At 44.9% G+C, this 15,226-nt stretch overlaps 1 protein-coding gene across 7 annotated transcripts in view; it reads right to left on the bottom strand.

Annotated features, from left to right (window-relative positions):
* Positions 1-8,808, bottom strand: part of ABCC5 (ATP binding cassette subfamily C member 5) — a 90,396-nt gene extending 81,588 nt beyond the window's left edge. For 3 of the 7 annotated variants that reach the window (XM_035274612.2, XM_078350339.1, XM_035274617.3), the window contains exons 1-2: positions 8,756-8,808; positions 5,192-5,373 (exon numbers count right to left, since the gene is read on the bottom strand). In XM_035274612.2, the coding sequence (XP_035130503.1) occupies positions 5,192-5,320 (129 nt within the window). In that variant the 5' untranslated portion in view covers positions 5,321-5,373; positions 8,756-8,808. Of the gene's footprint in view, positions 1-5,191; positions 5,374-6,492; positions 6,562-8,276 lie in introns of those variants that run through there. The other 4 variants (XM_035274613.2, XM_078350340.1, XM_035274614.3 and 1 more) reach the window with 2 other exon arrangements.
* Between the last annotated feature and the right edge of the window lie 6,418 nt (positions 8,809-15,226).

A 15,226-nucleotide genomic window follows, 5' to 3' on the forward strand; every position in this document is an offset into this window, starting at 1 on the left:
TTATTCTCTGGTGCTTTGCTTCTGACTTCTGTTTGGCACCATTTCTTTTCTTTCTTTCTTTCTTTTTTTTTTTTTTGGTGAGACAAGGCCTCACTCTGCTACCCAGGATGGAATGCAGTGGCACAATCACAGCTTACTGGAGCCTGGACCTCCTGGGCTCAAGCGATCCTCCTCCCTCGGCCTCCCACAGTGCTAGCATTATAGGACTGCGGCACAGGCAGCACAGGTCGCCTGCTTCCATGGTAAGTGGACCTACCAAAGGCTAATAGTGGTGAATGAAACCTTGTTTTCCACATAAGAGCCACAGATGTATCCTTATCTTTTGTTACTTAGAGGCATTTTTTGTTTGTTTTAAATTTCTGATGGGTAGTAGGTATACCTGCCATCCTGGGAGATCCTGTCCCACATTTCCTCTCTAACAACTAATATAAAAATGATGGTTATGGGCTGGGCACAGTGACTCACGCCTGTAATCCCAGCACTTCCTTGGGAAGCCAAGGCAGGTGGATCACGAGGTCAAGAGATCGAAACTATCCTGGCCAAAATGGTCAAACCCTGTCTCTACTAAAAATACAAAAATTAGCTGGGCATGGTGGCACACACCTACAGTCCCAGCTACGTAGGGGGCTATAGCAGGAGAATCGCTTGAACCTGGGAGGCGAAGGTTGCAGTGAGCCGAGATTGTGCCACTGCACTCCAGCCTGTGCAACAGAGTGAGACTCCATCTCAAAAAAGAAAAAAAAAATGATGGTTATGGTGATGTGAAATGAAATTGCAACCTCTGCCCAATTAACTGTTTACTTTAAAAAACAAAACTATATGCTTGTATAGGTGTTCTGTTTCCCAACTGCTTACATTATCCATTTTTACACCATCTCAGCCCAGAAAATTTTATTCACCTTGCTGGTTCCCTGTCAGCAAACTTGAAACATGAGACAAGTTAAAGATAAATATATGTGAGAAATTTTGTGTTGTGACAGGTAATGGTCAAGTAAATTCTAGATAGTGTCTGAACTTACAAAATTACTTAATAGCTATGCATTCATTTTAATACAATTCATAATATATTCATATACAATACAAAAGCAGCTTGAATAAGCCAATGACTTATCGTTGTTTTGCTAGGTCCAGGCTAAATAAAAGAAAGAGAGTAGAATAAAAGAAATTTTTGGGTAAAAAAAAAGTTCAGCGATTACAAGGATACAGTAAAAATCAGGAAAACAGTACTTAAGTTTAAAAGTTTAGGGGCAGGGTGTGGTGGCAGATGCCTGTAATCCCAGCATTTTGGGAGGCTAAGGCAGGAGGTTTGCTTGAAGCCAGGGAGTTCAAGCATGCAACAGTGAGACTGTCTCTACCAAAAAAAAAAAACATTAATTAATTAAAAATAACTCTATTTTTAATTTAGGGCTGAGGGGTCAGCCCTAGTCCAACTCTACTCTATTAAGCTGGGGACCAGAAACTTCACAGGACCACACACCAGCTCCACAGCCTCTGCCTTCTCCTGCTCTGCAGGCCATCCTTGGGTAAGCCTGCTCACTCTCACTGCTTCACCTACATGGACACACTAGAGGCTCGAGGTGTTCTTTCCTACTCTACTTCTTGTCTATGCTCTACTTGATAATTTTACATGTATGTACTTAAAATTCAACATCTTCAAAATCAAATTCATTCTTTTTTTTTTTGAGATGGAGTCTCACTCTGTCACCCATGCTGGAGTGCAGTGGTGCGATATCTACTCACTGCAACCTCCACCTCCCAGGTGCAAGTGCTTCTCCTGCCTCAGCCTCCCAAGTAGCTGGGATTACAGGCACACACTGCCACACCCAGCTAAGCGTTTGTATTTTAGAAGATACGGGGTTTCACTGTGTTGCCTAGGCTGGTCTCAAACTCCTGAGCTCGGGCAAACCACAAGCCACGGCCTCCCAAAATGTTAGGATTACAGGCATGAGCCACTGCGCCTGACCCAAACTCATTCTTGGTATCTGCCCTATCTCCTTTCCTTCCTTTACGTCCACAAATAGGTTTAAATGCTCACTATCAATCCCAGACGCCCCAATCCCTCCCTGTCTTCTAGACACGCCTCCAATCTTTCCTCTCTGCTCCGTCCTCACTTCTACACTTTGCAACAGGACCCTGGCCTCTCTGACATGGACGAGCAGGGCTGCTTCCTGACTGCTCTGTTTGGTCTCTTTCTCCTTCCCAGGATTTTTCTGCATTGCTTCAAAACTAATCCAAGATAAAGATCTACTCTCAAACATCAGTATCCATTAGGGAACTGCAAATTAAAACCACAATACCAGACACATCTACAGGAATGGCTAAAATAAACATGATAACACCCAATACTGGCAACAATGTGGAAAAACCAGATCACTGCTGGTGGGAATGTAAAATGGTACAGACACTCTGGGAAAGAGTGTTGCAGTTTCTTACAAAACCAAATATACATTTACCATATGACCCAGCAATCAGTCCCGGGCATTCATCCAGAGAAATAAAAGCTTACGGTCACATAAAATCCTGCAACTGAAGGTTCAGAGCACCTTTATTGATAATTGCCAGTAACGGGCAATAACCCATATGTCCTTCAACAAATGAATGGTTAAAGGAGCTACGGCATATCTATAACATGGAATGCTGCTCAGCATGACAAGGCAAAGAGCTATTGATGCACACAACAAAATTAGGTGGCTAGCAAGGGAATTCAGCTGAGTGGAAAAAGCAATCTCGAAAGGTTACATGCTATGTGATTCAATTTATAGAGCATTCTTAAAATGACAAAATTACAGAGATGGAGAAAAGATTAGCAGTTGCCAGAGAGTGGGGTGAGCGGACATGGCTGTGGCTGTAAAAGAGTAACGAGCGATCCCTGTGATGGAACCTCCGCACCCTGACTGGGGAAGCGGTCATACAGATCTGCACATTTAAAAATCCATAGAATGCACAGACAAGCACACACAAATGAGTGTGTGTAACACTTGTGAAATCTTAGTCAATGGATTGTATCACTGTCAATCATTATCCTGCTGTGATACTGGACTGTAGTCACGTAAGATGGTACTACTGGGGGAAACTGGATGAAGTATATACAGGATCTCTGTATTATTACTATTATGTTTTTTTTTGAGATGGAGTTTTGCTCTTTGTTGCCCAGGCTGGAGTGCAGTGGCGTGATCCTGGCTCACTGCAACCTCCGCCTCCTGGGTGCAAGCAGTTCCGCTGTCTCGGCCTCCCAAGTAGCGAGGATTACAGGTGCCTCCTGCCACGCCCAGCTAAGTTTTGCATTTTTAGTAGAGATGGAGTTTCATCATGTTGGCCAGGCTGGTCTCAAACTCCTGACCTCAGGTAATCCACCTGCCTCGGCCTCCCAGAGTGCTGGGATTACAGGCATGAGCCACCACATTCTATATTATTTTTTATAATTGCATGTAAATCTACAGTTAGCTCAAAATAAAGTTTTTCTTTTAAATCTCCTCATTGACTTCCGATAGTTCCCAATGCCCACAGTGAAATAATTCTTAGCATGGTATGCAGAATTTCCCCCGACCTACAATCCCTTTATACATCCTATGCCCTAGACAACTAGTTGTAAAACCTAACGTTTACTGAGCACTGGCCATCTGCCAGGCACTATTTTAAATATTTTATATGTATTCTCTCACTCCTCAGTGATCCCAAGAGTTAGGTACTACTGTCAACACCGTTTTACATACAAATGACGTAAGTAGCTCATGCGAGGTACCAACATGCCACAGGCTGTTTCCATACCTTCGAGTCTATACTTGTACTGCCTAAAAAGCCTCCCCACCTCATCGCCCTTTAAGGCCCTGCCCCAGTGTTACCTCCTTTTTCTGTACTAAACTGTTACACAAACTGTGTCTAGCACTCAGAAGGTATTCCACAGATGTTTAATCAACATAAGGTCTAGACAAAAGGACATGAGGAAGTTATAAAACGGGCGCCCACAAGAAGTATTGACAGTGATTACTTTGAGCCTGTTTCTCTCAAGTTAAACCTGGAATGGAAAAGCGTTCTATAATACACAGTAGGGTATAGACAAGACTCATTAGAAAGAAAATGTTAATTAATAAAGTAACGGCTTTAACACAGCCAAAGAGGAAAAGGTAGTATCAGGCTAAGGAAAGGCCAGTGTCAGCTGCAAAGTCCATATCGTCCTCAAATTTTCACATAACAAACACACTGACATAAACCTCAACTTCCCAAACCTAGTCCAATCTGCCTTATCAGGTCCTTTTGTAAGAAAAGGTATAATGCTTTTTTTTCCCTCAGGAAAAACAAGTATTTTCTCCCTCAGGAAAAAAAAGTATTTTCTCCAGGTGAAAAGCACCTTCATTATTTTCCTTGGAGGAAACTAGATTATTATCTAAAGACTGCCTGACTTATGAAATCGCTTGAAAAACATACTGATCATCCCACAGCTATCTAGAATTGCTCCAATCACCCTCTGAAATCTCTCTCTCCAAAGGATTCACTTTAGTTTATTTTTTTAAGAGATGAGTCTCACTCTGCTGCCCAGGCTGGAGTGCAATGGTGCGATCTCGGCTCACTGCAACCTCTGCCTCCTGGGTTCCAGTGATTCTCCTGCCTCAGCCTCCCGAGTAGCTGGGCTTACAGGTGTCTGCCACCATGCCTGGCTAATTTTTGTATTTTTAGCAGAGATGGGGTTTGACCACGTTGGCCAGGCTGGTCTCAAACTCCTGACCTCAAGTGATGTGCCCGCCTCGGCCTCCCAAAGTGCTGGGATTACAGGTGCAAACCACCGCGCCTGACCAGATTCACATTTTAAATGTGACGACAGAAAGTCAAAGAAAACGCCAATGTTGTTTAGGTGCATAAATGAAGCTTCATTGGCTTTATATTCCCAGTGGTCATCCCCAAGACGCCCTCCTCCTCCGTAAGCTGTCTTCTCTTAAGCAGAGCCTTTTCACCAACACAGAGTAAGGTGGAAAAGAGGAGAATGCTCAGGACAGAGCAGGTGGGAGGCTGAGGGCTACCTCTCTCCCACTTACTGCGTGCCTACTATGAACCAGGGATTCATCAGTCACCATCAATTCTTAACAGTAACCTAAAGCCAATAAAGAAAAATCAGTTTTTAAATTACGCATTATATGAAAAAGGAAGATGTGTCCTAGTACAAAAAGCAGATAAGAGACTCTTAGGAAACACTGACCGGTCGTGTTCTCCTGAACTTGGAATCTTCGCGGTCTCTGTGCGGCCCAGAAGTGCTGCTTCTCTCCCTCACGCTTGCATACCCAGGACTGGGGATGATATACTCTTTTCCTATGTCAATATCCTTCATCTTCTCTGAGTGGAGGTACCAGGGCTCACAGACTCTGTTTCACATCAGAATTCCTGAAATTAAAAGTTCATCAAGAAATAGATTATTTCCTAAACTGTACTTAACCATATGCTCAAGTGCCTTAAAATAGGGGGGGAAAGGGGACAAAAGTACCAAAGCTTTCCACTGTTGTAGCTACAAAAATTGACTTTCAAAAAATGTTCAAAGATTTTCATTTCATTTTTTTAAAAGAAAAAGAATCGATATAAGAGAATCAAGAAAAATTACCTCCTCCCACCTCTAAAAGAAAAAAAAAATTAGAAAAAGTAAACACACAAATAAACAGACACACACACCCTTCAACTTAGCTACATCCAGTGTATACAGCATATACACAGGTTGGTTTTTTTTTTCAAAGACTTTCTAGAAACAATTTCAGTTTGTCCCAAGTATTAAAACTCCACAATTTTAAAGTGGACATCATTTCTCCTACTAAATTTTACCAAATAAAAACTTACAAAACACTTATTCCACCAATGATATATTCTATCTCTGCATTTTTATAATAAACTAATGGGTTAGCTGGTTATTTTAAAGTTCCATGAAGTTATACAGTTAAAACAATATTATAACTTAACTTCAAACACAAATTTCCTGGTACTGAAAATGCTCTAAAACTAGATAGTGGTAATGGTTGTATAATGCAGTGAATAGATCAAAAAAAAAAAAAAAAAACAGCACTGAATTGTACACTTTAAGGGAGTGAATTTCATGGCATATAAATCCTTTGGCAATAAAGCTATTACAAAAAAAAAAAAAAAAAATTCCCTACCCTATACTACTAAGTCTTACCTAGTTTTTACCTGAAACTCTATTCTAAACCACTGCTTGCCTGGCTAAGTCTGATAAATATCCTGTATCAACTCAGGTCACTTAAAAACAAAACCAAAAACCACACACACACTTCTCAAACATGATTCCCCCTCCAAGGGTCACAGCCTCCCAGAGACGAGCTGAGAAAACACCTTTCATACTAGCCTCCAACAGAAATTAAAGACGTGCAGCCATGTTGCCTTCTGGAGTCCATAAATCCCTAGCTATCGCTGTGACTTAAAAGTACTACTTCTGCAGCACAAAATTCTAACCATTATGATGCATTTTTTTAAGGTCTCAGAAAAAAGGAGAACACTTACTAATCCTCTAAATAAACAGGACTAAATCTCCTCCACAAAGACAGGTTTCCAGTCCAAAGAAAGCTGGACTTCTTGCCTTTCAGAATTCTGCTTTAAGTACCCTAAGGTGATATCGCTGTTACTTATCTTAAAAAAAAAAAAAAGTCACCTTGTCCAATGACAAACTATACCATAAAGAACAGTGGCTCACCAAGCCAGAGTACAGCAATCACGTCACTGAGACCTCATTAAGGCTAAACTATAAACAGACCTGGCATCTGCCAGTGTCCCCAATGTTGAGCTGTAGCTGCAGAGCAGAGTAACCTTCTCCTTACGGGGATCTCGGAAGTCCAGCCGTCCCCTCCCAAGGGTTTCCCAGCTTAGCTGATTATGTGGAAGAAGGATTAGTGCTACCTTTTTAAAAGGTGGGGGTCGGGGCGGTGAGCAGGTCGAAAGGGAGGAGGGCACCGTAACTCATTCACAGTATGAAATGCCATGTCAAGAACATGAACACCATTTCAATTATCTAAGCACCCATATTAACCAAAGACTCTTTCAACCACTTTATTTCAAAGGAGAAAGCAGAATCAGTGGAGCACAGAAGCAGAGAGTGGCAGGGACGAAACAACCTCCCTGTTAGTCATGCCTTGTGCCTACAGTCACTGCTGTGGTAGACACCGCTGAACCACCCTAAGGGATTAAGTTATTCTATGTATGAAGGGTGTGGGAAACAGTGTTCCATTATCTCTAACACACTCATCTCTGCTTTCTTGGAAAAAGAGGCACAATCAGGAGAGTAGGCAGGCCCAAAGTAGGCACAAAGTTACTGTCTGTGGCCTTGAACATAAGGACACCATCATCTGTGTATCTGGAACATAAAAGAGGGCACCCCACGTGGAGGCCAGGGAAGAGCTGGAAATCCTGACAGGTTTGGAAAGAAACAAAGCCCCAGACTGAAGCAAGCAAGGATGGATCCCCAGGCCTGCCTTTTTATTGATACTATTTATATTTCCCTATTTTCTCATGTTCTCCTTGAAAGTTGTTGCAAAATCTTTTTTAAATACTTGCCTCAGCTATCGAGAGGAAAAAAGAGAAGGGATTTTTGTTTGTAAAAAAACAAACCTGTTGTCCAGACCTGAACAAGGGCAGAAGCAGAATAATCGAAGTGGGAGAACCCTAAAGAAGTGCCCAACAGGGAAGCCACTTGGTCGGCTGCCCCCTTTTGTTTGCTTTTTTTAACCTATATTCTCTTTCCAGTGACAAAAGTGTAGACACTCGCCCTGCACAGTGATACTGATTCAACTGCATGGCAGGAGGAGAGGCGCACGGGATTACTAGAACGGTTGGCGAGCCAGACTGGTGTTTGCAGCTTGCAGGAATCCCAACACTGTCAGTGGGTTTCCATCACCTCCAGGCCCTCAGGCTGAACGGGGGAGACGACGCTAAAGGCATCGTCCTCACCACACCCACTGTAATCCACCTGTTGCGTCTCGACACAGCCTCACCTTTCGTGCATGCCGCAGACCCGGGAAAAACCTAGCCATCTCCTTCTCCAAGACCCCCTGAAACTTGCCCCGTCGTTCCTGTGCCCACCTGCCCCCAGCCTCCCCGTCTGTGCAGAAACCAAATGACCCCTGTGTGATACACACAAAGCCACCGCAGCTCTGCGTGGCAGACGTGAAAAGAGCCCTCGATGACCGTGGAGAGATCTGGGCTGTGTTCCCGGCCCAGCCACGGGTTTGCGGCGCGTGCTTATGTCACGTACCTCCATTTACCCGCCTGCAAAAACGAAGGGGACGACTTACTTCGAAGGTCGCCGGTGGCTCCGCGGCGGGTTGAGCGGGGTGCCCCAGGCCGCCCGCCGTATAGCCTCCTGGGTGGGCGCTTCTCTCAGGCCGGCTTCGCCTGGGATGCCCCGGCCCTAGGGCGTTCCCACGGCCCGCTCCGGCCTGGCCAGGCGAGCGCGACCCACACCCACGACCCGCGGGCGCAGCGCCCCCTGGCGGCTGCGGCCGGGGACGTAGCCCGCGTCCCTGCCGGCTCATCCCGACCCTACCTGCCCGCCTTTCAGCGCACGACCCCACCACCAGACCCCGGGCTCACAGCCCTAGGAGGCTGCAGCGCGAGACCGGGGGAAGGCCATACCTCATTCCCCAAGTCTCCCGCATTCCCCGAACTGCTCATAGCCCTGGCCACATCCCGCCACGCCCCGAGAAAATGCAAAGGGGTGATCCCCGTGACAACCGAGCTGGAGGGCAGGGGTGCCGCAGCAGCCACCACCTACCTGCGCCCCTGCTCCAGGACAGCCGCCCTCGCCGCTCAACCACGCTCCGGAGCATGAGCCCCGCAGCAAAACAAGCCTTTATAGCGGCATCGGCCGCCACACTGCGCAGGCGCGCCGCACAAAGCATTCCCGAGGCTGAAGGGAACGGTAGTCCGCCTTCCGAGAGCCCAGGGCTGCGGACGCCGCAAAGGACTACATTTCCCAGAAGCGCCCGCAACGCCCCGGGGACGGTGCGGGCTGCCCCTCTTCCCACCGCGCTCCGGGCTCCGCTCCATCCTTTCCCGTGCCTCTGCGAGCCTGTCTGGAATCTTCTCCGTGGTGGCGTTCCCGGGGGGCAGCCGGGAGGCTTGACGGTGGCCCTGTGTTCGCACGCAGTGCTGTTCTTCTGCAGAGCCGTCCCGACCCTGCGCGGCCGTGCAGCTGCCAGAAGAGGTCGTGAAGGTCGTCGTAGCCAATTCTAACCCGGAGAGTCGCCTCAGGCCCGCCGGCTCCAGCTTTTATCTGCTATGGCAGATAACGCTTGCTTGCTCATGGTTCAACCCCGCTGTCTGCGCAGACAGCGCCTTTCTCACTTTAACACCAACTGCCCATCGCATCATGTCGCACTGCCTGGTCTCTAGATAATAACATGCCGCGATCACAGTCTTAGAAAGGGCAAGAGCCTTAGAAATGGTATGCTAACTCATTCTCTTCTCTCATAAATGAAGCTGAGGCTCCCGGAAAGATTGATCCCTTTATTCCTCTGTTTCATCGGTACCTTCCGAATCATAAAATAAAAGCCACTGTTGAGTTCTTCCCTACCCTGTATCCGATGCTTTACATACCATTCTTGTTTCTTTTGATTTCCATTACAGCCCTATGAGTAGGTATTATGAGTATTGTGTGGGGTGTTTTGGTATTTTTGTTTTTTGAGATGGAGTTTCGCTCTTGTTGCCCAAGCTGAATTGCAGTGACACGATCTCGGCTCACCGAAACCTCGACCCGCCAGGTTCAAGCGATTCTTCTGCCTCAGTCTCCCTAGTAGTTGAGACTACAGGCATGCACCACCACGCCCAGCTAATTTTTGTGTTTTTAGTAGAGACGGGATTTCTACATGTGGGTCAGGCTGGTCTTGAACTCCCAGCCTCAGGTGATCCACCTGCCTCGCCTTCCCAAAGTGCTGGGATTACAGGTGTAAGCCACTGTTTCCAGCCATATTTTTTTTAATTCAAAAATTAAAAAAGAAGAAAAAGGTAAAGTGACTTGTCCATCTTTATAACTAGCTAGTTAGCTAGTGTGAAGACACTACTGTATCATGAAGCAGTGTATTCTTGCAAAAGGATCAATAGACCAATTCGACAGAATCAAGAGTCCCCTGACAGACGGAGGCATTTAGTTAACTTGATCTGTGACAGAAAACCTTACGAATCCTTAGGGAAAGGGAGAAGTATCAATAAATAGTACCGGCACAATGGGTTATACATATGAAAAAAACAACCGGGGATTACTGCTTCATACCACATAGAAAAATCTATTTCAGGTAGATCAAACACTTAAATGTCAAAGAAAAACTTAAAAACTTGTAGAAGAAAATAGGAATTATGTGAACTTGGAAGTAGGAAAGAACTTTTTAAACAAGAAACAATAAAGGAAGAAAGATTGATAATTTTTGCTATATTAGAATTAATATTTCTGTATAAGCTGGCATAAAGTGAAGACAAACCACAAGTTATAACAAAGTTTTTGAATAAAAATATTCAAAATAATTTCTACAATTCAGTAAGAAACGGCAGATGAAAAACAGAAAAATGACATGAACAGACGGCTCACAGAATAGGAAACTTGAGCAGCCACTCAAATATGAAAAGACACCCAACTCATTAAAATAGCAATGAGATACCGCCTCACCAAAGATTCTAGTACCTTCCAACAATGCTTCAAATGCTGTAGCACCCAAAGCTGCAGATCTGATATCATCGTACTTAAAAAAGGCTTCTAAACCTCCCTGAAATACTTCAGATACGTTGATGATAGTTTGTTTTGTATTAAAAAAGAATAGATGAACACCAGACATCCTTTGTGGCAAGCTTCAGTGCACTGTAGTACTGTCTTGGTATGTTCAAGTATAGTGTGAGTCAAAGAAGTATACTTATGAAAGTATCCCCTCATGTGTTTGCGTTGTGAAATGTGTAGAGGGGCTGTATTTCCCAACCCTCAGGCAAGGGGGCTAGAGAATCTATGTTGCAATGTAAAATTGTGTGTCTTTCTTTCCTTCTTTCTTTCTTCTTTCTTTTTTTATTTTTTTAAGATCTCGGCTCTGCAACCTCCAGCTCCAGGGTTCAAGCAATTATCCTGCCTCAGCCTCCAGAGCAGCTGGGATCACAGGCGCATTCCACCACGCCTGGTTAATTTTTGTATTTTTAGTAGAGACAGGGTTTCACCATGTTGGCCAGGCTGGTTTCAAACTCCTGAGCTCAAGTGATCCGCCCGCCTCGGCCTCCCAAAGTTCTGGGATTATAGGTATAAGCCACTGCGCAGGGCCAGAATTGTGGATATTTCTAAAAAATATTTATTGTTGTGTAATGTACTAAACATATTCATTAAGTATTTGATGGAAATGCAATGGGGCTAAAACAAACACGCTTCTTGCCGTCATGGGGTGTAGACTCCCAAATAAATGCTAATCAAAATTTAAAGGATAATTGTAGAAAGTGGAAGAAAAGGAGGTGTGTGTTTCATCTGAAGGTAGTAGGGGTTTGTGAAGGAAGACAGTGGAAGTGGGCAGCAGAGAGAGCAGTTGAGGCAGAGGCAACCACAAAGACCAGGTGCGGGCAGAAGGAAGGGAGCATCTCCAAACATGCTGACCTTGTTACAGGTCTTCAGGAGCAAAAGGCAACCACTGACAGGTTTTCAAGGGCGAATATGTTAGGAGCTGAGAAATCAAATGTACATTTTGGGGCCACGTGTGGTGGCTCAAGCCTGTAATCCCAGCACTTTGGGAGGCTGAGGTGGGTAGATCAGCTGAGAAGTTTGAGACCAGCCTGTTCAACATGATGTAACCCCATCTCTACTAAAAACACAAAAATTAGCTGGGCATGGTGGCACATGCCTGTAATCCCAGCTGCTCAGGAGACTGAAGCACAAGAATCCCTTGAACCCAGGAGGTAGAGGTTGCAGTGAGCCGAGATCTCGCCACTGTACTCCAGTCTGGGTGATAGAGCAAGACTCAGTCTCAAAAACAGAAAAAAAATATGTACCTTTTGGAAACTGCACTGCGGCCACGGACTGGAGAAATAATTAGAGACCATTAGAGTGGGAGAGAAGAGGCCACCTGGGAGTGACTGTTGTTATTGAGGAAGATCATGGTGGCTTAGATTAAGGTTGTGGTGGAAAAGATGGAGAGAAAAAGATGAGCTCAAGAGAAATGTAAGAGGTAAACTCAACAGAACATGTGGATGGATTAGATACAGTGGAATGAGAAAGCGATGTCAAGGGTAACACCTAGGTGATTGTGGAACCGGATAGACAGTGGTCCACTCATTGGCAGAAGGGCTCTGCTGCAATAGCCTGACACTCTCCTCTGCCCAGCTTGTCTAGAGCTGATGTCAAATGCTAACAATCACCCACATCTGCTATGGTGCTCATGTTGAATTCTAACAGTTACCAAGACAGAAGCTCCCTTTGCGGTGCAAGTTTTCAATGAAAGGCATTTTCATGGAATAAGACCTTTTTTTAAAGTTAATATATCAAGTTTTATATTTGCTTTTTGTTTTGTTTTGTTTGTTGAGTTAGAGTTTCATTCTTGTTGCCGAGGCTGGAGTACAATGGCTCAATCTTGGCTCACTGCAATCTCCGCCTCCCGGGTTCAAACAATTCTCCTGCCTCAGCCTCCCACGTAGCTGAGATTACAGTCACCAGCTACCACACCCAGCTATTTTTTTGTATTTTTAGTAGAGACGGGGTTTCTCCATGTTGGCCAGGCTGGTTTCAAACTCCTAAACTCAGAAGATACACCCGCCTTGGTCTCCCGAAGTGTGGGATTAGAGGCATGAACCACCGTGCCTGACCTAAGTTTTTTTTTTTTTTTGTTTTTTGTTTTTGTTTTTTTTTTTTTTTTTTTTTTTTTTTGAGACGGAGTTTCGCTCTTGTTACCCAGGCTGGAGTGCAATGGCGCAATCTCGGCTCACCGCAACCTCCGCCCCCTGGGTTCAGGCAATTCTCCTGCCTCAGCCTCCTGAGTAGCTGGGATTACAGGCACGCGCCACCGTGCCCAGCTAACTTTTTTGTAATTTTTAGTAGAGACGGGGTTTCACCATGTTGACCAGGATGGTCTCGATCTGTTGACCTCGTGATCCACCCGCCTCGGCCTCCCAAAGTGCTGGGATTACAGGCTTGAGCCACCGCGCCCGGCCTGACCTAAGTTTTATACTTGACATCGTGGAAACCATGTAGTGTGAAAGAATAATGCACCTTTTTTTTTTTTTTTTTTTTTTTTGAGACTGAGCCTTGCTCTGTCTCCCAGGCTGGAGTGCAGTCACACAATCTTGGCTCACTGCAACCTCCGCCTCCTGGATTCAAGCAATTCTCCTGCCTCAGCCTCCTGAGCAGCTGGGACTATAGGCACTCTTTACCATGCCCTAATGGTGAAGGCTAATTTTTGTATTTTTAGTAGAGACGGGGTTTCACCATATTGGCCAGGCTGGTCTCGAACTCCTGACCTTGTGATCCACCCACCTTGGCCTCCCATAGTGCTGTGGCCTCAGGCAAATTAGAAAACAAGAGAATTTAAGTATTTTAAATAATGCCAAATGAAGGCCAGATGACATGATAGCATGTTATGTAGCCAAAGGGTTCAGGTATTTTCATAGAGAAGTACAGTGAGGGAAGGCAAGTCTTCATGAAGTACACAGTAGTATAGGCAAGTTATGATCATCATATTGCACATTCATCATTAGAGAGGAAACCACTGCACATTTCCTGCCTGTGTAGTAACAACTTCCCTTATTATTTCATTGTTACGTTACTTCATTCACAATAAGGGTCGTACTTAGTATGAATTGAAGAGTTTTTCTTTTCTTTTTTTTTTTTTGAGATGGAGTTTCGCTCGTTACCCAGGCTGGAGTGCAATGGCGCGATCTCGGCTCACCGCAACCTCCGCCTCCTGGGTTCAGGCAATTCTCCTGCCTCAGCCTCCTGAGTAGCTGGGATTACAGGCACCCGCCACCATGCCCAGCTAATTTTTTGTATTTTTAGTAGAGACGGGGTTTCACCATGTTGACCAAGATGGTCTCGATCTCTTGACCTCGTGATCCACCCGCCTTGGCCTCCCAAAGTGCTGGGATTACAGGTGTGAGCCATCGTGCCCGGTCTGCTTCTAAAATGTTTTAAAGTGCTGTTACATTGAGATGCACTATCAGATTAATGGGCCCAACAATAACAAGTGTTCAAAAGCTAGGTCCTTATTAAAAAGAGGAAAGAAATGGACAGCAATTATCTAATTTTAGCAGAACAATATTTGTAAATTAATTTTAACTTGATAGTGCTATAAGAACTATAATCATAATGACTTTGCACGCAGTTTTAGGAATGGATTTATCTAAGTAATATTATAATGTACATAGGAAGTCGACATCAGGGGTTTGAGAGAATTGTTTCTCTTAAAAGGAGTCTGGGCTGGGTGAGGTGGCTCAGGCCTGTAATCCCAGCACTTTGGAGGCCCAGGTGGGCAGATCGCAAGGTCAGGAGTTCGAGACCAGCCTTCCTAATATAGTGAAACCCCATCTATACTAAAAATACAAAAATTAGCTGGGCGTGGTGGCGCACACCTGTAGTCCTGGCTACTTGGAAGGTGGAGGCAAATCCCTTAATCCAGGAGGTGGAGGTTGCAGTGAGTCAAGATGCACCACTGCCTCCAGCCAGGGCAACACAGTAAGACTCCATTTAAAAAAAAAAAAAAAAGGAGTCTGAATCTTATTCAACTTTAGGAAACACAGCTATAAAATAAAACCAAGCCTTGGGGCTTGGTATGCAAGGTCGTCTGTGATCTGGTTCTCATAATGCCATGCTTCATCTCCTGTCACTCTTCTAGTCAAACCCGAGGTCCTGTCAACACTGTAATTTCCATGGTCTTGCCCTAGCTGTTCCCTCTCCCCAGAACGCCCTTCTAAATCTACTCAGCTAAAATAACACATCACAGCACATAGATAGGTCTTGGGATTTTAATCGTCCCAGAATCACAATTAGATACTTACTTTCTCAATGGAATAAAATGGTACAATATGTCTAACACCTTGTGCTGAGTTGTATAAGGAGAATTCTCCCACATTATTGTCAAGAACGGACTGAGCACCTGTCAGGCCATTATCCAGGAATCAATAGGGTCCCTCTAAGCCAGAGAAGCCTGGACTAATAGTCCAGACAAAATGGAGCCTTCTCCAAAAAAAGACCTTGTCAGACAGAAGAATGATCAATCAGTCATTCCCTGGTACTTCT

The sequence above is a fragment of the Callithrix jacchus genome, chromosome 15, assembly GCF_049354715.1.
Source record: "Callithrix jacchus isolate 240 chromosome 15, calJac240_pri, whole genome shotgun sequence".
NCBI lineage: Eukaryota > Metazoa > Chordata > Mammalia > Primates > Cebidae > Callithrix > Callithrix jacchus.